The sequence below is a fragment of the Gossypium raimondii genome, chromosome 6 (genome assembly GCF_025698545.1).
Source record: "Gossypium raimondii isolate GPD5lz chromosome 6, ASM2569854v1, whole genome shotgun sequence".
Lineage (NCBI taxonomy): Eukaryota > Viridiplantae > Streptophyta > Magnoliopsida > Malvales > Malvaceae > Gossypium > Gossypium raimondii.
Genome location: NC_068570.1, coordinates 59,808,765 through 59,833,935, shown reverse-complemented (window position 1 = coordinate 59,833,935; position 25,171 = coordinate 59,808,765). Strand labels below are relative to the sequence as shown.

The window sequence follows — 25,171 nt, the reverse complement described above, 5'->3', positions numbered from 1 at the left end:
AAAAACTTATAGGAAGTGTTTCAGAAGTTAACTCTTTCCCTTTTAAGGTGCAAGCAAGGTGGCTTCATGAGAAGAGGTGAGATGCTCCTTAACGTGCAAGTAATGGGCCCTTTTGGGTACGATGAGATCCTTCCTTGATGGTTGGCAAAGTGGCTTCTGATGTGTGAGTGAAGAGCCTCTCTCAATGTGCTACTAGATGAGTTGCTGCTATCCATCAATCGAGTTTCAATTAAATCGTGAAATTGTAAAAACCAAGTTATTTTTACAAGAAACAAATATTATTTAAATAGTTTTTTTATTATATTTTATATAAAACCTACAAAAATACATACAAGTAATGAGATTTGACTCCAAAAATTTTGATTTTTAAAAAATATTTATTTTATTTTATTTTTTGAAAGTAAAAAATTTGAAATTCAAAACATAACTCAAATAAAATAATAATATTATTTAACAACTCGTTAATAAAAATCCTTAAAAATCACGAAAATCTAAAGCAACACGAGTAGTCACGGGCACACATCACTAGAACATACTACAACAACCACCATATAAGCGAGTGTCCAATAGCAACACGCCACGTTAACCGTCCGGGACGTTAACCTAATCCAAAAATTTCAAAAACATCATTAAACTCCAAAATTTTATCCTCATATTCAGTTACGTCCCTCAATTACTAAATTAGTCCTTTTCCTCCCAGCAGCTCGTCATCATTCGTACATAGGATTTTAAAGAAAGTTGAAAGGGAAAATTGAAAATCAGCCCCAGCATCTCAATGCTGAAAGGCTCTTCTTCACGCGAATATATAAAATTGGTTTATCCTTCTTTTTGGCCAACAAATTTATAATTGTTTAATATTAAGGACAGAAATATAGGGTTATCTGGATCTAGGGTTATCTCGCTTCTTCTTCACCAAAATCATTGATATTTTCTTTTGGTAATATTTTTTTTTCTGGGACGAGAAAATTAGGGAAAACAATTTCGAAAATCAACAGATTTCTGGATCTAGAGGTTTTTTTTTTCTTCATGTTTTTCTTTTAGTAATATTTTTGTCTAAGACGGGAAAATTAGGGGGAAAAATCGAAAATCAACAGATTTCTGGATCTATTTTTTTATGTTTTTCTTTTAGTAATATTTTTCTCTAAGACGGGAAAATTAGGGGGGAAAATCGAAAATCAACAAAATTCTGGATCTAGGGTATTTTTTTTCCTGTTTTTCTTTTGGTAATATTTTTTCTCTGAGACGGGAAAATTAGGGGAAATTTTGAAAATTAACAAATTTATGGCTTTCGATTCTTTTCCCTGTTGTTTTTCTTTTAGTAATATTTTTCTCTGAGACGGGAAAATTAGGGGGAAAATTGAAAATTAACAAATTTCTGGATCTAGATTTTTTCCCCGCTGTTTTTCTTTTTTTGAGACTGGAAAATTAGGGAAAGGAAATCGAGAATCAACAAATTTCTGGATCTAGGACTTTTTTTTTTTCGTTGTTTTCTTTTAGCAATATTTTCTCTTAGACGAGAAAATTAGGAAAAAAAATCGAAAATCAACAAAATAATTGATGCAAAGAAAAAAGCAAGCGAGATCCTTGATTAAGTTTTTCTAAAAGAACTTTTGAGATCGAACTCTCCAAAAAGCGCAGATCTACCTGAATGAATCTGACCAAATAAAGACAAACCCTAATTTTTGCTTTTGATCCTTCAAATTGATTTTTGTTTGTTGTTACTGGACTCGCAATCTGCAAAATAGAAAGAAAAATCTGGTCAAAATCTAAAGAGAACCGAATCGATCGAAAAAAAACTCGTAAAAGTTTCTTTTTTGTTATTGTTGATGACGAGATTTTGACGAGAAATTGACGATCTCAAACTGAAGATGAGCATGTACAAATCAATTGTGTATCAAAGGGAAGAGGTGTTGGGATATGTGGAGATTTATCCACGACAACAACAGCAGCTTAAGGAAGAAGAAATGAAGGAAATCAGGATAGAATATTTGACGCAAAGCAGTGAGAGATGTCCTCCATTGGCAGTGCTTCATACCATTACTTGTAATGGGATTTGCTTCAAAATGGAACCATCAAAGGACAGCAGCTACTCTGCTTCTGAAGATATGCCTCGGCTTCATCTTTTGCACTCTGAATGTATCAGAAACAACAAGGTATAGCCCCCACCCACCAATTTGCCCATACAACTTCAACAAAAACCCAGTATTAAGAAAAGAAAAACTGAGCTAAAACTAAAACCCAAGAGGGAAACAAAGAAAAAGTTAAGAAAATTATGTTAAAATTGCTCAGGAACTTATTAATTTACTGGACAGATGTTTTTAGAGGACCCCAAGTTGAATTTTAGACGAATTTTGCTAAAACACTGCATCAACTTAGAGAACTGAGAATTTCAGTGAACTGTCTAAACTGAATATGCATCCAGAAAAAAGAAATATGAACTGGTTTTCTTGGGGAATTATGATATTATTGATTATTAATTTCTTGACAATTGTTGTGAACGCATGGAGATGAACTCGTGAACCGCAACAAACTTCTCCTAACTTCATTTTAAAATCATCAGAAACTTGAACTGTTAGAAGCCTTAATTATCCCTGAATTTCTTGAGTTGTTTACCCTTGTTGATTTACAGGCATTTGCCTTGTAAGCCTGTTATAATTAGCAAAGCTTGTCCCTTGTGGATGAATTTTACTTGGATCAAATCTTACAATTTTTTGGGGAAAGCTTCTATGATGTTTATGCCACTTCATTTTTGTTTCTTATTGGAATTTTTGTGAGAATTAATGGTGGTGTTATTTGGTGCTTCCAGACTGCAGTAATGCCTATGAGGGATTCTGAGCTCCATTTGGTTGCAATGTATTCTAGGAATAGCTACAGACCCTGTTTCTGGGGATTCAATGTAGGAAGGGGACTCTATGATTCTTGTCTTGTCATGCTGAACCTAAGATGTCTAGGAATTGTCTTTGATCTGGATGAAACTCTCATTGTTGCGAATACAATGCGCTCCTTTGAGGACAGAATAGAGTCTTTACAACGAAAGATAAACACTGAGGTTGATCCACAACGCGTTGCGGCTCTGATGGCAGAGGTTAAGCATTATCAAGATGATAAGACCATATTAAAGCAGTATGCAGAGAATGATCAGGTTGTTGAAAATGGGAAGGTGATAAAGGTTCAGTCAGAGATTGTTCCAACCTATTCTGATAGTCATCAACCTATTATTCGACCGCTCATTCGGTTACAAGAGAAAAACATTATTCTGACTCGCATCAATCCACAGGTATAGGCTTTATTGATTCCAGTGAAGATATTTTGCATGTTCAATTGTTCTTTTCTTGTGTTTGATGGTTCAGTGCTGCCTTATTCCATCCTGTAAATGAGGAACTATTTGAACTGTATGCAGTTGATCATATAGAGGCTTTTTCATATTCTCCTATGGTTTTTTGTCGATGGACAGATTGAATTGATTGATTTTATATTTCTCATAGATTCGTGATACTAGTGTTCTTGTGAGATTGAGACCTGCATGGGAGGATCTCCGAAGCTACTTGACTGCAAGAGGACGAAAACGGTTTGAGGTTTATGTTTGTACAATGGCTGAAAGGGATTATGCTTTGGAAATGTGGAGGCTTCTTGATCCCGAGTCAAATCTGATAAATTCAAAAGAATTGTTGGATCGTATTGTTTGTGTTAAGGCTGGTAAGCTAGTTATATTGATCAAGCTGATTTACATGCAAAACTTGCAATTAGATCTGTTTTGTGTCTTAAATGGTTTTGGGTTTTTTTTTTTTCCTTTTCCTACTAATTATTTTTTGTATGAATAGGTTATAGGAAATCATTATTCAATGTCTTTCAAGATGGAATATGCCATCCAAAAATGGCATTGGTTATTGATGATCGCTTAAAAGTTTGGGATCAGAAAGATCAACCTCGTGTGCATGTTGTTCCTGCATTTTCCCCTTACCATGCCCCTCAAGCTGAAGTATGCATGACGGGAAATTGTCTCCCCTCTTTATGGGCCTTTTTACAACAACATACAAGTGCAATATTAGCATTAGTTTTCAACATCTTTTTAGCAACATGTACTTATTGCAACTCATTGTATTGTAGGCAAATAATACTATTCCAGTTCTATGTGTTGCAAGAAATGTTGCTTGCAATATTAGAGGCGGGTTTTTCAGGTAATAAAACTAAGATTCCTTATTACTTATACAACTGCGTAACTGTGTCTTCCTTAAACTAAAGATTGAGCAATTCAATTGGTCACATTTGTTTATGCCTTCCAAAATTTTCTTGAAAATATGAAATAACTTTGGAAATTGATACAGAGAATATGATGAAGTCCTTTTACAAAGAATACCTGAAATTTCATATGAAGATGATACAAAAGATATTCCGTCACCTCCAGATGTGGGCAACTATTTGGTCTCTGAGGTTAGCCATGACAGCTTTTTGCCTTTTCTTTAACTTTCTCATATATATAAGTCACATTTGGATTTGCTACTTTGCTCCTTTTTCATTACTAAATCTGCTATGCCTTTCAGGATGACAGTTCTGCTTCAAATGGAAACAAAGATCAACCTCTGTTTAATGGTATGGCAGATGCTGAGGTTGAAAGAAGACTAAAGGTAATTGACATTCTTAGGCTCTTTTGATTCATGGAACTAGGCTTATATACACTATGCTTGTTTTCTCTTTATTTTCATATATGTGTGGATTTAATTTATTAACTTTTTCTTTTTCATTTGCTTGGTTTATGCAGGAGGCAATTTCAGCTGCATCAACAGTCTCTTCAGCAGCTATTAACCTAGATCCAAGGCTTGCTCCTTCGCTACAATTCACCATACCAACTCCTAGTTCAGTTCCATTGCCAATAGTTCAGTTTTCTGAGGCAGCTCAAGTGATTACACCAGTGGCTCCTGTTGTGGCCCTTGAACAAAGCTTGCAAAGTTCCCCAGCAAGAGAAGAAGGTGAGGTTCCAGAATCAGAATTAGATCCTGATACAAGGAGGAGGCTTCTGATACTGCAGCATGGGCAAGATACCAGAGATCACACACCAGAACCTGCATTTCCACCTGTAGGACCTAAAATGCAAGTTCCAATCCCTCATGCTCAATCCTGTGGAAGTTGGTTTCCTGCAGAGGAGGAGATGAGCCAACGACAACTGAACCGAGCAGTTCCCAAAGATTTTCCTTTGGATCCTGAGCGAATGAATATTGAGAAACATCGACATCCGCCCTTTTTCCCCAAGTTTGAGAATTCTATTCCATCTGATAGAATTCTTCATGAAAACCGAAGATTTCAAAAAGAGGTAATTTGTTCTTTGTGGCAGTCTGGCATGTAGCTATTCATTTCTATGCTAAAGTGGAAGGTTAAAGTTACCTTTACTTGGTGAAACATAATTAGCTGAGAGCATAACTCATTTGCAGGCACTTCGAAGAGATGACCGATTGGGGTTAAACAATACATCTAGTTATCATTCTTTTTCAGGTAAGCTGAAGCAATTAATTTGACATTGAGATGAATGCTGAGTTTCCTTTTATTCAATGCGTCCTTCTTACTGCCAAAACTGTTATTCTTTTCATTTGATTTCAATTCTCTTATTGTTTTTCTTCCTGGAAACTTGAATTTTCTTTTCAATGGAAGTTAATAGATTAGTACTTTTTGTTTGATATTTGTTACAAGTTTTTTAGCAGGCTGAAGTGTTTCTAGGTTGTTTACTTTGATATTTGTTCAGCTTGAATGATCATACTTTTGTTGTCTGATTTCATTATATTTATATATGGATGTTCTATATTTTAAGGTGAGGAGATACCACTTGGTAGATCATCTTCTTTCCACAACGCTCTTGATTTTGAATCAGGACATACTATTCCAATTGGAGAAACCCCAGTTGCAGTTTTACAAGATATTGCAATGAAGTGTGGAGCCAAGGTAATTCAGAAGCAATTTGTATTATTGAGTTGGACCATAATGTTTATGTTTACAAATGTGATATAGCTATATGCTTCATTTTAGCTCTCTGTATTCTTACTGCCTCTAAATTTTGTTTCTAAAACTTGTAGGTGGAATTCAGATCAGCTTTGGTTGCTAGCCTTGACCTGCAATTCTCCATTGAGGTTTAATAAACTCTTTGACTTGTAAATTAGTTTTTGCTTTTTTCATGCTATGGTCTGTTGTTCAAAATTAATTTGGATTTTTAGAATATATATGATTATTATTAGTATAATTAGTATTTTGGGGTTTGATTTTGTTTGGTATTTCAATATGGAGACAATTCTCCTTTGCTTATCCTCTTTCTTATCTGTGGTAGGCTTGGTTTGCCGGGGAGAAAATCGGTGAAGGGATTGGTAAAACAAGAAGAGAAGCCCAGTGTCAGGCTGCTGAGGATTCTATAAGATGTTTAGCTGGTAATATATCTTCCTTTTTGTATTCTTATCTAGAAGTATGTTCCGCTGTATATATAAATTTGACCGAATGATATCCACTCTAATGGTTTTTAGAGAAATAATAATCATGCAGAAGAGCTAAACTTAGAAATAATCTTACACCTAATCTTTGCTTTATTGAACTTTGTGATATAAACTGGATATAAAGAGGGTAGACACTGAAAGACAACTACTTCGAACAATGCTATATTTTCCAGTAATATAGTAGGCCAATGTTATAAATACTCATGGTGCAAGATCTCAAAGGAATGTCTTTTTGGCATGTTTCTTGTTTTGGTCACTGTGCATTGATTCATTCAGGCTCTCTTGTTGTAGTAGGTTCTTTTGGAGCCATTCTAACTGTCTTACAATATACTTGCAGATACATATTTGTCCCATATTAAGCCTGATTCTGGTTCTGCACAAGCTGATGTAAGTAGGCTGTCCAACATGAATGACACTACCTTTCTTGGTAATATGAATTCATATGGGAACCAACCATCATCTAAAGAGGAATTTATGTCGTTTTCAATTGCATCAGAATCACCTAGGCTTGTTGACCCGAGGCTCGAAGGCTCCAAGAGATCTATGGGTTCAATCGCTGTGCTTAAAGAATTAGTGAGAGATCTCAGGAACTCATTAGTTATTTTAGTCTTTAAAATGTTTGATTACTAGCACTGATGTAATCTTTATTTCGGGTTGGTAATTTGTGGTTTGTTTACAGTGCATGATGGAGGGTCTCGGGGTAGCTTTTCAAGCACAGCCTCCGTCTTCATTTAATCCATTGCAGAATGATGAAGTATATGCACAGGTTAGCATTTAATGACTTTTTTTCATTTTGATCTAGTCCAAGATCGGTTCTTGTAAACCGAGGAAAAAGAAACAACACACAATGAGAATTGAAGACCATAAACTTGAACTATGTGTTTTAAGAGCCTGAACTAATTGATCTCTGAATTTCTTGGGGTTCCTTCCTCTTGGTTAAAACTCTTCAGTTATTATTTCGTGTTGCAGTAAAAGCAATGTTTTTTAAACCGGACTAGTGGTCGAACCGGTCAGGTCACTGGTTCGATTAGAAAATCATTAAAAATTCAAAAAAATCCTGTTCAATTGGTTCAATTTCCGGTTCAACTGGTCCATATTGGTTCTCGGTTTAGTCGGTTCAAAGTCATTCTACGGACCGGTACTCGTCCAACCGGTTCGATCGGCAAATTCAGTCTGGTTCAGACATTCTTGGGTAAAAGAGATGTTGTGGTCATTTTTAGACTAAAATAAAAAAATTGTGATTTTTAAGTTAATTTTCTCCCTCGACTATAGCAGTTTGTCTATTCTGGCTTCATTTAGGTTGAAGTAGATGGGCAGGTTTTCGGCAAAGGAACTGGGTTGACATGGGAAGAGGCTAAAATGCAGGTACCTATACTTTTGTTTATGTTCATATTCATTTTCTTTACTATCCATAGTTTCTGCCCCTTAGGAACTGGGCAAAGGAACTGAGTTGACATGTTCTTTTTTCTCCCCCTTAGGCTGCTGAAAAGGCCCTTGGAAGTTTAAGATCAATGCTTGGTCAATTTACGCATAATCGTCAGAGTTCTCTGAGGTGTGAGATCTTACTTTTTCCATTACCTATGGCTCGATGTGGAAAAACAATTATTGCTCCATTTGACGTTCTTATTTGCTATATCATTGGTTATTTGGACCAGTTCCTTGCAAGGTATACAAGGTAAACGTCTAAAGCCAGAGTTTCCACAAGTTCCACAGTGGATGGCTTCTTACGGTAGATATCCCAAGAATGCTCCTCGGGTTCCCTGAAGACCTAAAAAGCTTTCTTGTAATCTCGCTCTTTGTTCATATTGTGTCTGAAAGCCTAACGGATGAGATGTCATGACTTGAAATCCACCCGGAAAGCAAGCAGAGAGTTGTTTTACAGATAGAATGCGAAGATTTACATGCACGAACTCACCATCTTGTCTTTGCCTCTCAGCGACAACCAAGCTCAAACAGATGATGAATGTGCTAATGTATCGGGTTTTTCCCCCTCAAAACGCCTAACAGCCCAACAACGCAGCAAAGGGAGGTGCAGCGGGTGCCACAACAGTCTGCACTCTTCTTTTGTTAATGCTGCAAATACTAAAGTCTCCATACAACTCGGTTGTCTGCAGAAAGAGTTCAGTAAAAATATTATGGAGGCCCTTGTACTTAAGTGTCAGATTGCGTTTTGCCGCCTTTACTAAAAAATGGGCAACTTAGTTCTTGAATATTAGATCAAACAGCAAACTGTTTTTTTCTTTTAAAATTTTCATTTATTTCTACTATTAAAAATTGACATAGCTGATAGAATAACCAAATAGTGACATGTGGCGTCACATGTACCTTATCCTGACATACATGTACCCGTTTTTAACTATGGAAATGAATAAATTTTTTTAATAGAAAGTCTAATTTGTCAATTTTTTAAGTAAAGGAGAAAAAATCCAATTTAACTCCTAGTATAAGGATTTTCATGATACTTTTACTAAAGCAGTGCTAATGAGACGCGGACATTGATGGAAACTACGGCACAGCTTCGAGACTCTTAACAATCAACGATGCTTACTAACGGTAGCCAGCTTTTACCAGAGTCTGACAATGGTGAAATTTGCCGAGTTTTCATCGAGTTGATATTGATGTAAAGCAATTTTTTTTTTCATCCCAGACGAGTTGGCTTTACTCATTGTCCAGTACTTAAGAGTAGGAATGGTATTGTATATGTATTTATACAAATTTATAAAATTTCCGAATCTGTTTATTGTTTGAATATTATTATTTGAGTCTAAATCAAATTAAATTTGAATATCGAAAATTTAAAAAATTTATTCGAACTAAAAAGTGTGATAAATTTTAAAATTATATATAAATTTTGGTTTGGTTTAATGTGCAATTATATATATAAATTTTGATTTTGTGTAATTTTATAAATGAAGTTTTGATTTGATTTAATTCTCATAAATTATTAATATAATTATTAATATAGCATCATTTTATATTTATATACTACATACAAAAATAATTATATTTATTCAATATAAAATAAACTGATCTATAAATGTGTACGATTGAATCAAAATTAAAATTTTATGTATACATTCGAAACACAACCAAAGTTTCATGTGTATAATTGCATCAAACTAAAGCTCATGTATACAATTGCACATTAAACTAAAGTTCACGTGTCATTTTGGGATTTATTCCTATAGAAGTCAATACTATTTTTATTAAAATAATATTTTAAATTTTGAAAAAATTTGGAAAAGGTTAATTTGCACTTGAAAATTAGTTTCATTCCAATTGATGTTAGAACAAAAACGGGCAGAAATGTTGAATGCAAAGTAATGATAGGAGCAAAGTAATAAGAGAATTAAGACACGATATTTGTTGACATAATTTAGACATAACGATCATATGTCTATGGAATCTCACCCGGTTAATGATATTATTGTTCGGATCACCTATGGGCTTAAGCCCAATTTACCGTTATATAAATAAATAATTGCAACTATAATACCGACCTCAATTGTCACAAATCATTCTAGCTCACATTACAATGTAGAAATTTTTTTCCTTCTAACATATCATGAAATGAACACTTAAAATAATCATGAAATGAACACGTAAAATAACCAAGCGTTCAACAATTTATATGCAAATAATTAGTAAAAATCAACAGTTAATAATTTATATACAATAAATTAGCAAAAATAAGTAGTTTATAGTTTCTTATATTTAACAACAATTCAACTGATTTATCAATTTTCGTAAAGTACAAGGATTAAATTTAGATAAATTAAAATAAAAAATTAAATTCAAATATGGGTAAATTACACCTAAAGTTATTAAATTATTAGTAAGTTTATATTTTAGTCACTTAACTTTAAAAGGTTACAAAATAATTACTAAATTATTTAAAAGTTTCCATTTAAGTCACCGGTTATTAAGTTATTTTATAGAAAAAGTCTAGTTAGTGAGCTCTAAGCGATGATTCGACGACCGGTATACTGGATTAGTACCTATTGACGAGTAAAAGAACATACCTTAGATGCAAGTCGATCTAACGGTCAAAGTCAGAGATTGAAGAACAAAATTATTTGGATTTTGATTCGTAGATTCGTGATGTTTAAAGTTGTTTTATGAAAAAAGTAATTTGTAGGAAAGAAGAGGATGGAGAGCTTTCGATTGGTACAGTTGAGTGACTTAAATGAGATCTTTCGAATAGTTAAGTGACTATTTTGTAACTTTTTGAAGTTGAGTAGCCAAAACGTGTACTTACTAATCGAGCTTGGGTGTAGTTTACCCTTCAAATATTTTGTGAAGTTGAGGGATCGAATTAAGAATTAGACCTAGTAGTTATTATCGCGTTCTATAGATATTTCTCCATTTCAAATCCTTTTCTCTGCTTTCATAGAGGAAAGATGGCGTCCTTTGATGCGTACGGAATGGAAGGGGAAGAGATTCACGCTGCTCCTAATAACCATCCTTTCGCCGTCGGCGATGAGAGCTACTCGAATTACGGCTCTTACTCCAACTTCACCGATGACCAGCTGTTTACCGGGGACGGGGGCGATGTGGCGGTAGATGACGTCACTACCTCTGCTGATATCTTCGGATTCGGATCCTCTGATCCAACTCCTGCCTACTTGCAATCTCCATTCGCTACTGCGATTCCTGTTGAGAACGGAAATGGAACCAATGGATTTTATCTTGGAAACGATGGCGTTTTCGCTTCTGATGGACCGGTGCTTCCTCCTCCTACTGAGATGGAGCCTGAGGAAGGCTTCGTTCTTCGCGAGTGGCGGCGGTGAGTAGTAGTATTTTCTCTTCTTTTCTTTTCAAATTGAATCGCTCAATTTGCTGACTTTTGTTGTGTAGATTTGACCAGATCTGCTGGTTTACCAATTTTTCTCAGCTTAGATCAACACTTTCAATTCGGATTCATAAAATTTGCCATTAGTTGAACTAAGATTTACTATAAATCCAAATTTCTTAACGATCCTTGCGTATTTTTAGATTTGCCATGGTTTTAACTTTTGCGTCAATAAGCTTTTTGATTTTTAGGTATGAAGTTCAAATAGTTCAAGTTCTAGTTTTCAATTACATTGTTCTTAGTTCATACTCCGCCCATTGTAATCCATGAGTGTTCGTTAGCTTTGATGAACAAATTAGGAAACCTTTTGAATGCAGTTTTAGATTTTACGATCGCATAAGCCATAGATTTGTTTAATAATTGATGTATAAGATCCAGATCCATATTGAACTTACCAATCAGAAGATGTTTGAATAGCTTTGGAACACTGTATCATTTCATTGAAATCATTTTCTTTTGAAAATCATATGCATTATTGTAGATTCTGAAGATAATATGCTTATATTTGTAAAAAGCACATAAGATTTAAATGCTTTATTTTAATTTGTTAAGCCAGTAACCGAATATCATATTTAAGTTTCAACATGCCCGCAAGCTGGAAGAATTATTTACAGATTTGCATGGGGACCTAAGTGGAGAAGAAATGTCGAAGCTGAAAAATGATTTGAGCTCGAAAACTCTGATATAATGTCAACTTGGGTGATCAATTCTCCCGAAAACTTTAGCTGATATGGACATTGCAATGAACTCCTTTTTTGGGATTGACTTGAATATAGTTTACTGATATTATCAAATTCTTCATTTTTACTAATTTTTTGTTGTCTTTGTCTTCGAAAGATGTATGAAATTATGGTATATATTTGTTCGATTAAATTGTTAGTTGGCAGCCTAAAAGATTTATCTTGCTGATATTCAATTTGTTGCTGCAGTCAAAATGCGATTCTGCTCGAGGAAAAGGAGAAGAAGGAGAAAGAGTTGAGGAGCCAGATAGTCGAAGAAGCCGAAGTGTTTAAGCGAGCTTTCTATGAGAAAAGGGAAAAAACAATTGAGACCAACAAAACTAATTACAGAGAAAGAGAAAAGGTAATCTTTCCAACAATATGAGTTGTCATATTTGCGCATATGCATGCGAATGCTATATCTTCATCATAGATTCAAATAGCGGTCGCAACACAATGTTAAGACTTTAGTTTTGGTTCTATCTGCTGTCGATATTTACTGTAATTTGACTGCAGTGGCCATTTATTATATCTGGAATCGAGATGAAAATGATGCGACCGGAAATGGTTTTTGACCGTAGATTAAATCTTTGATCTTGATATTTTTTATATTTTGTGCTTGGAGCAGCTGTACGTGGCTAACCAAGAGAAGTTCCATAAGACTGCGGACAAACAATACTGGACAGCAATAGCAGAACTCATTCCTCGCGAGGTCCCTAATATCGAAAAGAAAAGAGGGAAGAAAGACAAAGAGAATAAGCCCTCAATAACTGTCATCCAAGGACCAAAACCCGGAAAACCGACTGATCTTTCAAGAATGCGGCACATTCTCGTGAAGCTGAAGCATACTCCCCCGCCTCACATGCTTCCACCTCCTCCAGCAAAGGAAGGTAAAGAAGGAAAGGATGGCAAAAACGACCCTAAAAACGGAAAAGAAGCTGCTTCAAATGGAACTGCATCTGCCGAGAAAATGGCGACTGAAAAAGATGCCACGGCAAACGGTTCTGCCCCCGAACACGATGCTACTACGGCTACTAAGGACCAATCTGGTGCCGAAGCAGAACCAGAAGCAAAATCGACAGCGTAACTGCTTGTGATACATTTACAAAGGTTTATTCTTCCCCATTCTTTTTATTTTCCTCGAGAGATTTTGATTCTTTATGCATTCCATATTTACCATAGTATTTATCTTGCAAGTAATTTAGTGACTTCATTCTTAATAGAATTTCATGTGATTTGTGATTGGATTTCAAATATCATTTTATTTTTGCTTATTTAACTTCGTGGATAGACTTAATTGTGTCATTTGGGTATAACGAGCTTTTATTTTTTCTGTTTCAACATTTAATGACACTATTATTTAAATGTGTCACTGAATTACTGTCACAAGTCAATTCGATACCAACTCCTCTTTACATATTTAAAAAAGTTATAATTGCAAGGGTATTTTTATTTTTTATCTTTTAAGAATTTAATTGAATTGATATCATGAGTCAATTAGATACAATGTAGTTTTGGATCAATCAATTTTAGAGAAATTGGGAGATTATAGAACTCATAAAAGCGTTGAAAAGATCCCACCATTTCAAGCATGCTATAAATTTTGTTATTCCATGCTATAAATTACTTTACTTTTATAATATCACTTGTTAATTGAGGTTACTTTCTTAAAAACACCTTTTCTAAACCATCATGCTAATACGAATCCTTTTCTTTTCTTTTTTTTGTATTGGAAGGAATTTTAAAAAAAAAAGGGGGGGGGGGGGGAAGGAACCATGATAGTACGTAGATCGTAAAAGTTAACAGAACTGACTATTTTAACTTATTATAATCAAATTACACGGCAATAAGATAGTGAAGGGGTGAAAACATGCTTTTACCAAAATCTCTTTGCATTTGATTTTGTCTTGTTATTATTAGTGTTGCTTTTTGTGTATTCGAAACGGAAAATAATCAACTGCTTCGTGGCTGTGGTTATCACGTCAGTCTTTACACGCTGAAGGTCCCCAATTTGACATTGGGCGGCAACCGCGTTTTGTTGTAATCTAATTTTTATATTAAATTATGTCTTCATATATCTTCATAAACATTTTTCATTACAGCATATTATGACCTTGTTATCATGGTATAGCGGTTATCACCAGTCTTTATTCCCTGAAAGTCCCCAAGCAACATTATCGCCTCGTGTAATTTTGATTTGTCTCTTGTTTCATTTTTGGGTGGGTATCCACCAGAAATGGAGTCCGTAAAAAATCCTGTGTTCAATCTTTAACAACCTCCCCCTCTATCTTAATTATATATTAAAAAAATCATTTTATCTAATTTAGATTAATTGCAGTTCAGACATGAAATTTTTGTATTTCATTGAAAAATTTGCACATTTCTTAGTATTGGTATCCAAGTGTTGTTGAGAGGATCAATTCCTTCCGAAGAAGTCATCAAAATATTATCCGATCTCCCAACAACCAAAGATATTATCTCCTGAGAGATCTTGCCTCTCGTTCTCTACCAAAAACTACTGTGCCATAAACAATTGCCGTAAGAGCCAAGCTCCAAGAACGCCTCAACCAAGGCAAACCCACCAAGGGAGATATAGGTAAGCCACTTGTCGAGAAAGATGATACAACTAAAGCTATATCAGGAGTCAACACTCAACACCAAGCCAAAAAAAAGAAAAAATTTATGCAAAAAAGTGACTTTGCAAACTAAATTACATCTCAAGAGCATTGCTATCGTATCCCCTCGCTGACTAAATTGTTGGTCTTGATGTGCCGATTTCTGCTCTGAGCATGTCACTATTTCATGTAAAGATCAACCAATAAGTAAATTATTGGTTATATGGAAATTTAACTCCTAAATGTAAACATATTTTTCAAAAAACTTAAGTAAAAAAAAATTATAACACTCTAGAAGAAAGTATAGTTTGTATATAATTTTTTTTTTTTTACAAAATTTGGTAATAGCACCCACAAAAAGTTCAAGATTAGCAATACATAATATATGTAATATTCAACTAATAATAGTACAACATTTATAGATAATAAAAAATGAAATAAAAAAATTCATAAGATTATTCAGAATCTCCACTGTGTTTATTATTATAAAGGGAGGATTCTAAATAAGGAGCAATAAAGCTTGACCTGATTTTAGATCACGTGCATCTCACGCTCCTTTCTTCTTTTGGTCTTTGGGCGGTTCCTTCGTAAGCATTCTTGGAGCGATTGCCATTGCCATAAGCTCTTGGAACAGCAGTTTACAAGCGTAAGGAATATGAACCTGTCAACCAGTATCATGCACGTTAGCCCGAGAAAATCAAAAACCGATCTGAACCAAAGAAGTTCGGTTATTTCAATTCAGTCTTTTCAAAACTAAGATTACTGCAACAGTAACCACAATTACCAACTTGAACAGACCTGTTACCATCCTTATATGAGTAAGGGTGTAAATGAGATATTGGTGCTTGCAAATTACTTGAGTTTGACTCGATAAAATTTGAACTCAATTTGGTAATTATTGAGCCGAGTTCGAGCTTAGTAATACTTGACTTGAATGGCTAGTGAGACTTTTCATATTTTCATTTTATTAAATTACATTATTACCTTTAATATATATTAAGCTTAGTTATTGAGCTCAAGCTTGAGTACAAAAATCGGTATACGAGCTTAATCGAGCTTGAGCTTAAAAACAGATGTTCAATCGAGCTGGGCAATATTCAAGCTCAGCTCAGCTCGATTACACCCCCATGTAGGAGCATTCTTTAGCAACAAAAATACACAAAAGGAACGACGATGGAGAAAGATGTAATGAAACGAGGGAAAGAAAAGGGTTACCTGAACTATATCAGTTTTATTCTTGCATCCTCTGCATTCAAACGAGTTCTTTTTTAGATTCGCGATAGCAATCAATCCACATCGTTCACAAACGTGGACTCTGTACGCATCACTTTGGTCAAATAATCTTTCCTTGAGGAAATGGGCAGCACCATGTGCAATCATGCAATCTCGTTCCATCTCTCCAAAACGAAGACCACCATCACGAGAACGTCCCTCTGCAGGTTGCCTCGTTAGAATTTGAACAGGACCCCGACCACGTGAATGGATCTTATCGTCGACCATATGCTTTAGTCGTTGGTAATATGTGGGTCCCAAGAATATCATAGCAGTAAGCCGCCTGCCTGTGTGCCCATTATACATGGTCTCGAAACCACGCATTTGATACCCACATTTATGAAGTGCTCTACTGATATTGTCCACCTAAAACATCAAACCAAAAGAATTAAAATGTATCCATAGTCTCAGAGCATGTATATGCGTTTAACATGGTCTGAGAACATCAAGAAACTTAATCAAGAAAATATGGAATTATTCAACATCCAAGAATTAAGAGATTGCAACTTACAGTGACATCTGTAAATGGAGTTGCATCACCTTCCTTGCCCATGTGAGCGGCAACTTTTCCCATAATACACTCAATAAGCTGACCGATTGTCATACGGGAAGGAATAGCATGTGGATTCACAATGATATCAGGTGTGATGCCTTCCACAGTCCAAGGCATGTCTTCCTGGGTGTAAGTCATGCCAACCGTTCCCTTTTGACCATGCCGACTACTGAACTTATCTCCAATCTGAGGAATCCGAACGGATCTTACTCTTACTTTCACAAATCTCAATCCATCAGCATTAGTTGTCAATAGAACCTACACATGAATAGAAATTAGTCAGTGCAATGATGAAATAACCAAAACACAAGCACTTACACCATTCAAACAGATTAATTAACATGATACACAAGTGATTAAAAGTATTAGTAACAACAACTTGAAAAGTAATTACCTGGTCCACAATGCCTGTCTCACTGTGTCGTAAGCTTATGCTATGATCACGTTTTGAATAGCGTGATGCTTGACCCTGAGCTTCCTCCTGTGAAATAGGTGTGGTCTTCCCAATAATTACATCCTCACCCGAAACTCTTGTTCCCTAACAGACAACAATAAATTAAATTTCAGGAATGAATGGTTAAGTCAACCGATTTTATACAACAATGACATGGATGTAGAAGCAGCATGCAAAATTGCACTTACAGGAGGTGCAAGACCATCATCATCCAATTTATCGTAAGAGCCATGCCTCATTCCCTGCAAAAAGCAAATTGTGTCATATGCCAACATTCAAAAAGCCATGCCTCGATTTAATATTACATAAATAGAAGAATTAATTTGAATTGGTTTCACATTTGAACCATTTGCTTATTTTAAATTAAATTACTAGATTTGGCTTCATGTTATAGCAAATTTTGAAGTGACCAAAATTAACAAACAAGTGAAGTCATGCTCAGTCCTCACCATGGTGGTAGCCCTATCTGGTCGGCCGAAATCTTCTTTGACGAGGGTCCCCATTTTTTTCTCCTCATCCCTGCAAAATGCAAATGATGGAAATTTACAATGAACATTAATATGGAATAAGAAAAAAGGTCAATTCTGAGATCCAAAAGGCTAATATCTAAAGAAAGAAATAGCAAAAAAAGTTACGACTAGAATCTTACCGGTAAGAACGGAAGAAAAGTGATCGGAAGAATCCACGGTCTATTGATGATTGATTCATGATAACGGAATCTTCTTGGTTATATCCAGAATAGCAGGCAATGGCCACAATAGCATTCTGAGAAAGAAAAAGAGGCAAAAAAACAACTGTAAGGTATAGCAAAAAGAGAAGTAACTAAGAAAACAGATAATACAAAATCTCAAACTTACAATGCCAGCAGGAAGCTGCCGAAAATGGAGATGTTCCATAGCTCGTGTAGTAACAAGTGGCTTTTGGGGATAGTAGAGAACGTAGGCCAATGTATCCTGAGTAAAAAAATGGAAGGATAAATCATGATATCTCCCAGGTATGACAGTATTAGTCGTGTAAATGAGAAGCAATACATACCATTCGAAATTGGTAGTTGGTGACATATATACCCATTGCTTGCTTACCCATAGCAGATTGATAGGTATTACGTGGGGACTGAAACAATAGATAATAAATGAGTAAAATCGAAAAAAATTTAAAACAATTCAATCAATTGATGTTCATCTTAGGCATAAGAATACCTGATTATGATCAGGGAATGGTATAATTGAAGCACAAACACCCAAAATCAGTGAAGGGTGGATTTCACAGTGGGTGTAAGTTTCAGAATAAGCTTCCTCTGGGTTGATTCTTGCTTGGACAAGATCCTGGAACAAAATTTAAGCAATTAGCTGAGTTCATTAACTATTTACTACTATAGATTTTGACCAATAGGACTCTTGTTTCTCACATTGATGGTCATGGAAATCATAGTTGTCTCCTCTTCTTCTGTGTCAATATATTCAATAAATCCCTTGGCTACAAGATCATGCCAGCCACCGTCTTCTGGGGTCTCCTGCAAGAAGAAAAACAATGAATATACAAGATGGAGATAAAGTTAAACTCAAGAAATATAGAAGGTTACAGGTGGCTCACCCTTTGTTGCAATGCATGGATGTCTTTCTTTTTTATTAGAAGCCTTTGCTTCTCCACAATGAACAATGGCCGACTGCAACGGCCATAGTCAGTATATATTCTAAGTTCTTTCAAACGAATATCTCGAACAACACCAACTTCAGTGTTGACATCAACCTACACAATTAAAGATCCATCAGCAACCAAACACATAAACATCGTTCTATTCAACTTAAAATGTTACATGGTATATGCTTTTCATTCAAGCCGGAGCTCAACTCTCAATCTCGCATCATAGATTAACATGCAAACAACATAACGGTTTCTCTTAGATGACATCCCACTTAAGCAGAAAAATCATTGCAACAGTTTCACTAAAGTTTTATGCACAAGATCCCAATACAAAGAATACAATACCCGTCTTCTCAGCCGTCTCAATGTGGTTACAAGCATATCAGGATTCCGATGCACACCAACCCAACAACCATTGACAAAAATTTTCGTAGCTTGAGGAATAACTGCAGGTGAAATTTCCTGAATATTGAATGAAAATGTCAAACCAGGTAAACCTAATAAGGAAAAAGAAGGGGGGAAAAGAGAGGAGGTATAAATTCATTAGAAACTATGATGAGTAAATACCTCAAAATTCTCTGTACCCCATTCTTCCAAAAATTCAAGAATAGGATATGCAGCTGATCCAACAGTTATGTACACCATCAAGGCAAGATTCTTTACAAGTCCACAGGCCTGATGCAGCCACAAATAACAATTATGATTGGAACATTGTAACACGGGACAGTAATTCAACCAATATATCTGGCAGTTTACTTAAAATGCTCACCTGTCCTTCTGGTGTTTCAGCTGGACACATCATTCCCCACTGTGAGTTATGCAACTGACGTGGCTTAGCCAATTTCCCTGGCAAAGAAAAGCTTAATTAGCTAACGCATGTCGAAGTAGGCAGGACAGATGATTAATATACAGCAGTGATGGTCTTACCTTCACGTCCTATAGGAGAATTGAGCCTTCGCAAGTGCGACAACGTGGAGGCATATGTCAAACGATTTAACACCTAGAATGATCGAACAAGAACATCATATGAGGACTTCCAACCTGGGAAAGGCTAAGCAGTGGAGGTATAGGTACTTTATGCTGTGGCTTAAATCTTGGTATCGGGAAATTTAGTATAAATTTGCACTAAAAAAACTCAATAACAAGTTCTAACCTGTGACACTCCAGCTCTTGTACCAGCTGCATTTGCTTGCCCCCAATTTCCAGTAGCGAGTGAGTATTTAAGACCACTTGTAATAGTTTTTGCTTTGATAGCAAATTGCAGGTTTACATCCTTTCCGTTATCCACACACTAGCATCCAGCAATAAAATCTTTAAGCGCAAACCCGGGAAAAATAAAAGCCAGATTGCAGTGAGATCTAAAAAAACAATGGTTAAGGGAAAGAACCTTCTGCACATAAGATCTCACATCCCTAGTTAACTTCCGAAAAAGCTGCAGCAGTAGAAATCACAACCAAAGATTAGATAGCCAGTCAAAATGATACTGAGCATTGGAATTTTGATAACTATCAAACTAAAAAACAAACCATCCTAAAGAGGCCTCCAAGTAAAGGACCAGCAAGGTCCAGCCTCTTGTTGCCATAATGATCTCTATCATCTTCTGCCCTTCGGCCAAGTGCACAAAGAAGCAGCCGGTGAATGATATACCTGGAAAAAAGAGCAATAATTAGGAATGAATAAGAACACAATAACACAATCACAGCAATTTCCTCCATACCTACCCAAAATAATAAGCTTTCTTTGTCTCGCAAAACTCTCCAACACCAACGTGAGGAAGCATTTCCTTTTGAAGGATCTCTTTTGCGTACCTGTAAGGAGATGCTCAGAGGCTTCTTAATGAGCATTATGAACATTCACATTAAACATTTCATCACCCAAGAAAATTTGCAACACAGCACATACTTAATCCTCTTTTCTCTGGTAACACCAACAGTTGCTCCTCTTTTACCGATATAATCTAGTGCAACCTGAGATAGAGGAGAACAACACAGCCACGTTAGTAAGGTTCAATAAGGTATGCCACATGAAAACATAAGCATAAGAAATTACTAACATCTCAATTCATGACCTAACTTTAACCATCTCATAATCATTACACACAACAATTCAGATGTATACAGTGGAAAAGTGCAACTTCGGTAAACATGAAAATCTAGGTGGCAATAGAAATGAGCAGTGCACAGAACATAGCTCATACAGAAGCAATGAAAGTGACAAATAACACTCATTATAATCAAAATTTCAACCTAAGCAACACCTCTAGTGAGAGCTTTGGAAAAAGATGAAGTAGAAGAACAGAACCTGCTGGTTTTGAATCACAAATGCTTCTTCTAAGGAAGGCCGAAGCAGCTCCATCATCTGGGTATCAGAGAAGTCATAGCATATATGCTCTAATATATCCTTGTCAGCAACAAATCCCAAAGCCCGGAACACAATTATGATAGGAATTTCAGTACGAATATATGGAAGAGTAGCACGAATGTACTGGCCTGAAGAGCCCTGCAGTTTATGCATGGAAACCAAAAAAACCATCAAATCATAAGCTTTTACAACTAACTACCACATCGAATGATAAGATGGTGGAGAAAAGCATCCAAATGCCAGAACTATATTTACCCCTTTGGCACTCGTCCGCGAAAGCATCCGCACAAACATGGTACTTGGTGGCCTATTTTGGGACTCTGCCATGGATCGAACTTCTGCTACATAGGCGTATTTGTTTGGTTGCCTCTTTTTGAATACATAGACATGATTTGTGCTCATCTTCTCTTGGGCAATTAGAACTTTTTCACTCCCATTGATAATGAAATACCCACCTTGATCATATGGACACTCCCCAAGCTCAGTCAGATCCTTCTCTGAATTTTGATATAGTGTGCAATAACTCGAACGAAGCATTATAGGAACCTAATAACATGAAATATAGGGAATACGAGAGTCAATATTAAAAATCAAATTCCCCATTTACAAGTAGAAAGGTCAGAAATCAAACCTTTCCGATGAACACTTTGGTAAAATCTTGAGTCTCAGTGACTTCTTCACCATCATGCCCTTTTTTAATAACTCTTTTAGTTACATCGACATACAATGGAGCAGAGTAAGTGAGATTCCGCAACCTTGCAGCTTTTGGAAATAAAGTAGCAGTTTCACCATCCGACTCAGTCATCATAGGCTTACTTAGATAGATCTGACCAAAGCTAATCTTATAGATAGTCTGCAAATAGACACTAGTATTTAGAAAACCAAACAAAAGAAACAACCAACTTAAGCAAATAGATACTTTGAGCTTGGTTAGATCCATATAGAGTTAAAGGGGCTAACTGCCAAGCAAGCAAAATATACATTGAAAAGAAACAATTTCCTCCATAGAAAAACATGTAAGACATTAGTATTCAAGAACTTTAACTATCATGGTAAAGTAACTTTGGGAGTTAATTTGCTATTCAGTTCTAAATTTGCTATTCACTAATGATTTTCAAGATTGCTTACCTTATCTTTTTAATTGAGTTCTAGCGCTAAATTAATAAGATTTAACCTAACATATAAACATGAAATTAACGAATTTTAAGATGAACTTCGAATTAACGACACAATTAACTACTACAGTTTCTAAACTAGAACTTTCTCGTTTCATTAATAACCTACAATCAAATTCCAATAAAAACTAAATCCAACCTAGAAACCGAAATTTAAACATTCATTCAACAGAAAAGAAAAAGAAAGAACCTCAGCGAAGTCAGACTGATGACCAGGATTATGCTGTGACTCGGGCCTGATCTCAATATCAGCTGATTCATCCACAATTTCCTGCATCGTGTTTTGGATAAACTCATCGAACGAGTCGAGCTGTTGACGCACCAAACCTTTCTCTTCGAAGTAAGCAGAGATAACCGCCCACGCATCTTCCTGCGTGATCTCCTCGTCGTCTTCATCTTCCATTAGCTGTGGATCGTACTCACTGTCGTCCTCCATAGTTAAGGGTTCTTTAAGGTTCTGTTTCGCACAGGGACTTTTTCTTGCTTTCGTTTACAGGGAAATTTTGAAAGTAAAACCCTAAATTGAGAGAGTTGGAGAATTTTAGTCTATTAAGAGCGGGCGGTGAAGCGGGACGATTAAATATGGATGACCCGGATGGACTGGATCGGATCCTTATCCCAATGTCGGGGAAATCTTAGGTTTTAATATGCCATAAGTCCCTATTCTCTTTGTAAATTTTAAATATAGTCCCTATAATTTTATTTCTAGGAATTTAATCCTCTACTTTTTCAGATTTTAAAATTCAAATCTAACTGTTAACAATGTTAAAATTATTTTGTTAAATTTAAGTTCATTACAATACTATTTTTAAAAATTATATCGTTACCAAATAAATATTTTTAATTTCAAAATGTCACATCAATAAATTTTTTAAAAATTTAATAGTGCTAGTAATTGAATCTAAATTTTAATTTTTAAAATAAAGGGACTAAATTTTAATTTTGTGAAAAATAGATCAACTTATTACCTATTTTAACTGATATACTATATACTCTGACTCAAGGGTAAATTTGGAAATAAATAATTAATTATGTCATTTAAGTAGTAACAAGTTTTTCAGTTCATTGATTGAACCACTGATCAATCATTATAGAAAAAAAATGTAACCATTCATTTTAATAAATTTAATAATAAAATTAAATATTTAAATTAGCTTAAATTTGGTATGGTATTAACAAGCTATTTATTCAATTCCATTGATTTTTTATCTGTTCACATGGGCGTAGTTAGGCGTTGATAGTAGAGGTGCTCATGGGCTGGGTCGGGTTCGGGCCGGGCTCATAAAAAATTTTAGCCCGGGTTCTAGGTTTGAGCTCAGCCCGGCTCGAAATATGGGCCTAAAATTTTGCCCAGGCCCAGCCCGAGAAAAAAATTATAAGTCCGGCCCGACCCGGCCCATTTTTTAATAAATACTAAAAATTTATTTTAAAAATTAAAAAAAGTATTTTAAAAATATTTTAAAATTAAAAAAATTAAAAAAATATTTTAAAAATATTTTAAAATTTTAAAAATTTTAAAAAATAAATATATTTATTATATCGGGCCGGGCCTGGCCCGGGCCAAAAAAGTGGTGCCCGAGGCCTGGCCCGTTTTCTAAACGGGCCTCATTTTTTTACCCAAGCCCATATTTCGGGCCTATATTTTTACCCAAACCCTCCCATATTTCGGGCGGGCTATCGGGCCGGGCCGGGCCGCCCGGCCCATGAGCACCTCTAGTTGATAGGGCCTCGGCCCCTAAAGTGGAAAATTTTTTATTTAGATCTTTTAAATTTTTAAAAATTTAAATTAGTAATAATAAAATTTTCTACCTTCGACCCTATCTGTTCAATCTTTTATTTGGTTTTATGGCATGGCTTTTTGAGACCAATCTTAAATTTTTTTAGGGCTAAAATTAAATTATAAAATTTGAAGAGGTCAAGATATAATTTTATTATAAATTTATGATTTCAGTATTTTTAAAAGGTCTAAATAAATTATTTTCATTTGGGTAAAGTATAATTTTACCATAAGTTAACTTCAATTTTAAAAACTAAAGAATTTTCAACATATATTAGCTCACCAGCTTAGGCATTAAATATTAACTTGGATTTAACCTTGAGCATATTTAAAAGGTATAATGACAAATTTAACTCCTAACATTTGATCATTTTGTCACTTTAGACCTTTTTTATTATCATTTTAGTTTTTGTCGCTTTGAACTTGTTAATTTTAATCAATTTAACCTTTAACCTTCAAATTTTAATCAAATTATTTTTATTTTACGAAGAAGCCAAATGAACTATGAAAAATTTAAAGACAACGATGTGGTAAATCATGCGCAGTCTATGTATTCTTCATTACTGACAAATATTTTTAAATATCGTTTACAAAGCTTTTAAAATTCAATGATTTTTAAAATATATTTTTATTATTTCTTTTACGAAGTACACATTGACTGTTAAGGAAGATGTTACAACAAGGTAGTTAAAATTTTAATGTTTTAGCAAAAAAAATTATCTAAAAGAACACACTCGAGTTGATGGCCAAAACAATAAAAAGTAGGATCAAAGTGACAAATGAGTATATATTAGGAGCTAAATTTATCATTATGACTATTTAAATTATGTAGATTAAACTCTAAACATGTTCGTATTTGCATGAACAACTTAGACGCAACATGTTAAAAAATATAATAAAATTATAATAGAATAACAATTTTAACTCCATAAACGGATTAAAATTTTGTCGCATGTCTTGTTTTTTATTATTTTTAAATACATTTTAAGGATAAATATAAAATTTTAACCCTGTTTGTGGACATGTCTTTTATAATTTTTTAAAATACAATTTAAGGATATGTCTTATTTATATATATATATATATATATATTTTTTTCACTTAGTGTACCAAATATTATCATTAAATTGAACTTTTTTTAGTTTAGGATAAAGGTAGAATCTGAGCTATAGTGTAAGGACTTATAATGGAATTAACCCTTTCGTTTTCTAGTCAATTCTTAGATCCGAAGGAAACTAATGTTCTTTCATTTCTTCTATAAATACCAGTAAACAAATTA

The 25,171-nt window shown here is 34.8% G+C and overlaps 3 protein-coding genes and 1 long non-coding RNA gene across 6 annotated transcripts; 2 read left to right on the top strand and 2 right to left on the bottom strand.

Moving 5' to 3' along the window:
* Positions 1-446: 446 nt before the first annotated feature.
* On the bottom strand, positions 447-1,768 carry LOC128041877 (uncharacterized). The gene is made up of 2 exons (XR_008196836.1): positions 1,645-1,768; positions 447-603 (listed from the first exon to the last, which is right to left on the bottom strand). It is a non-coding gene; the product is annotated as an uncharacterized LOC128041877 (long non-coding RNA).
* LOC105773355 (RNA polymerase II C-terminal domain phosphatase-like 1) lies at positions 796-8,858 on the top strand. 2 transcript variants are annotated; one of them, XM_012595150.2, is made up of 17 exons: positions 799-2,153; positions 2,807-3,277; positions 3,486-3,696; positions 3,822-3,979; positions 4,108-4,178; positions 4,326-4,431; positions 4,542-4,625; positions 4,760-5,308; positions 5,427-5,487; positions 5,801-5,931; positions 6,063-6,116; positions 6,311-6,407; positions 6,808-7,043; positions 7,150-7,236; positions 7,770-7,835; positions 7,949-8,022; positions 8,126-8,858. In XM_012595150.2, exons 1-17 carry the CDS (start codon positions 1,869-1,871, stop codon positions 8,232-8,234), a joined length of 2,850 nt encoding a protein of 949 aa, XP_012450604.1. In that variant the 5' UTR covers positions 799-1,868; the 3' UTR covers positions 8,235-8,858. The 2 variants fall into 2 exon arrangements, 1 of the variants encoding a protein (XP_012450604.1); XR_008196835.1 differs by lacking the exons at positions 7,949-8,022; positions 8,126-8,858 and having other exon boundaries at positions 796-2,153; positions 6,808-6,857; positions 6,967-7,043; positions 7,770-7,832.
* A 1,957-nt stretch (positions 8,859-10,815) lies between these two features.
* Positions 10,816-13,315, top strand: LOC105772809 (clathrin light chain 2). The gene is made up of 3 exons (XM_012594267.2): positions 10,816-11,256; positions 12,252-12,405; positions 12,670-13,315. Exons 1-3 carry the CDS (start codon positions 10,871-10,873, stop codon positions 13,126-13,128), a joined length of 999 nt encoding a protein of 332 aa, XP_012449721.1. The 5' UTR covers positions 10,816-10,870; the 3' UTR covers positions 13,129-13,315.
* Positions 13,316-14,373: 1,058 nt separating this feature from the next.
* Positions 14,374-22,665, bottom strand: LOC105772811 (DNA-directed RNA polymerase II subunit RPB2). 2 transcript variants are annotated; one of them, XM_012594269.2, is made up of 26 exons: positions 22,306-22,665; positions 21,572-21,793; positions 21,196-21,486; positions 20,881-21,078; positions 20,482-20,546; positions 20,301-20,387; positions 20,106-20,226; positions 19,967-20,011; positions 19,733-19,870; positions 19,507-19,579; positions 19,349-19,425; positions 19,147-19,254; positions 18,925-19,041; positions 18,529-18,684; positions 18,344-18,448; positions 18,135-18,260; positions 17,971-18,048; positions 17,793-17,888; positions 17,585-17,700; positions 17,385-17,454; positions 17,124-17,177; positions 16,876-17,019; positions 16,440-16,739; positions 15,872-16,294; positions 15,182-15,317; positions 14,374-14,836 (listed from the first exon to the last, which is right to left on the bottom strand). In XM_012594269.2, exons 1-25 carry the CDS (start codon positions 22,549-22,551, stop codon positions 15,204-15,206), a joined length of 3,570 nt encoding a protein of 1,189 aa, XP_012449723.1. In that variant the 5' UTR covers positions 22,552-22,665; the 3' UTR covers positions 14,374-14,836; positions 15,182-15,203. The 2 variants fall into 2 exon arrangements, with proteins under 2 accessions (XP_012449723.1, XP_012449722.1); XM_012594268.2 differs by lacking the exon at positions 14,374-14,836 and having other exon boundaries at positions 14,949-15,317.
* Positions 22,666-25,171: the final 2,506 nt, after the last annotated feature.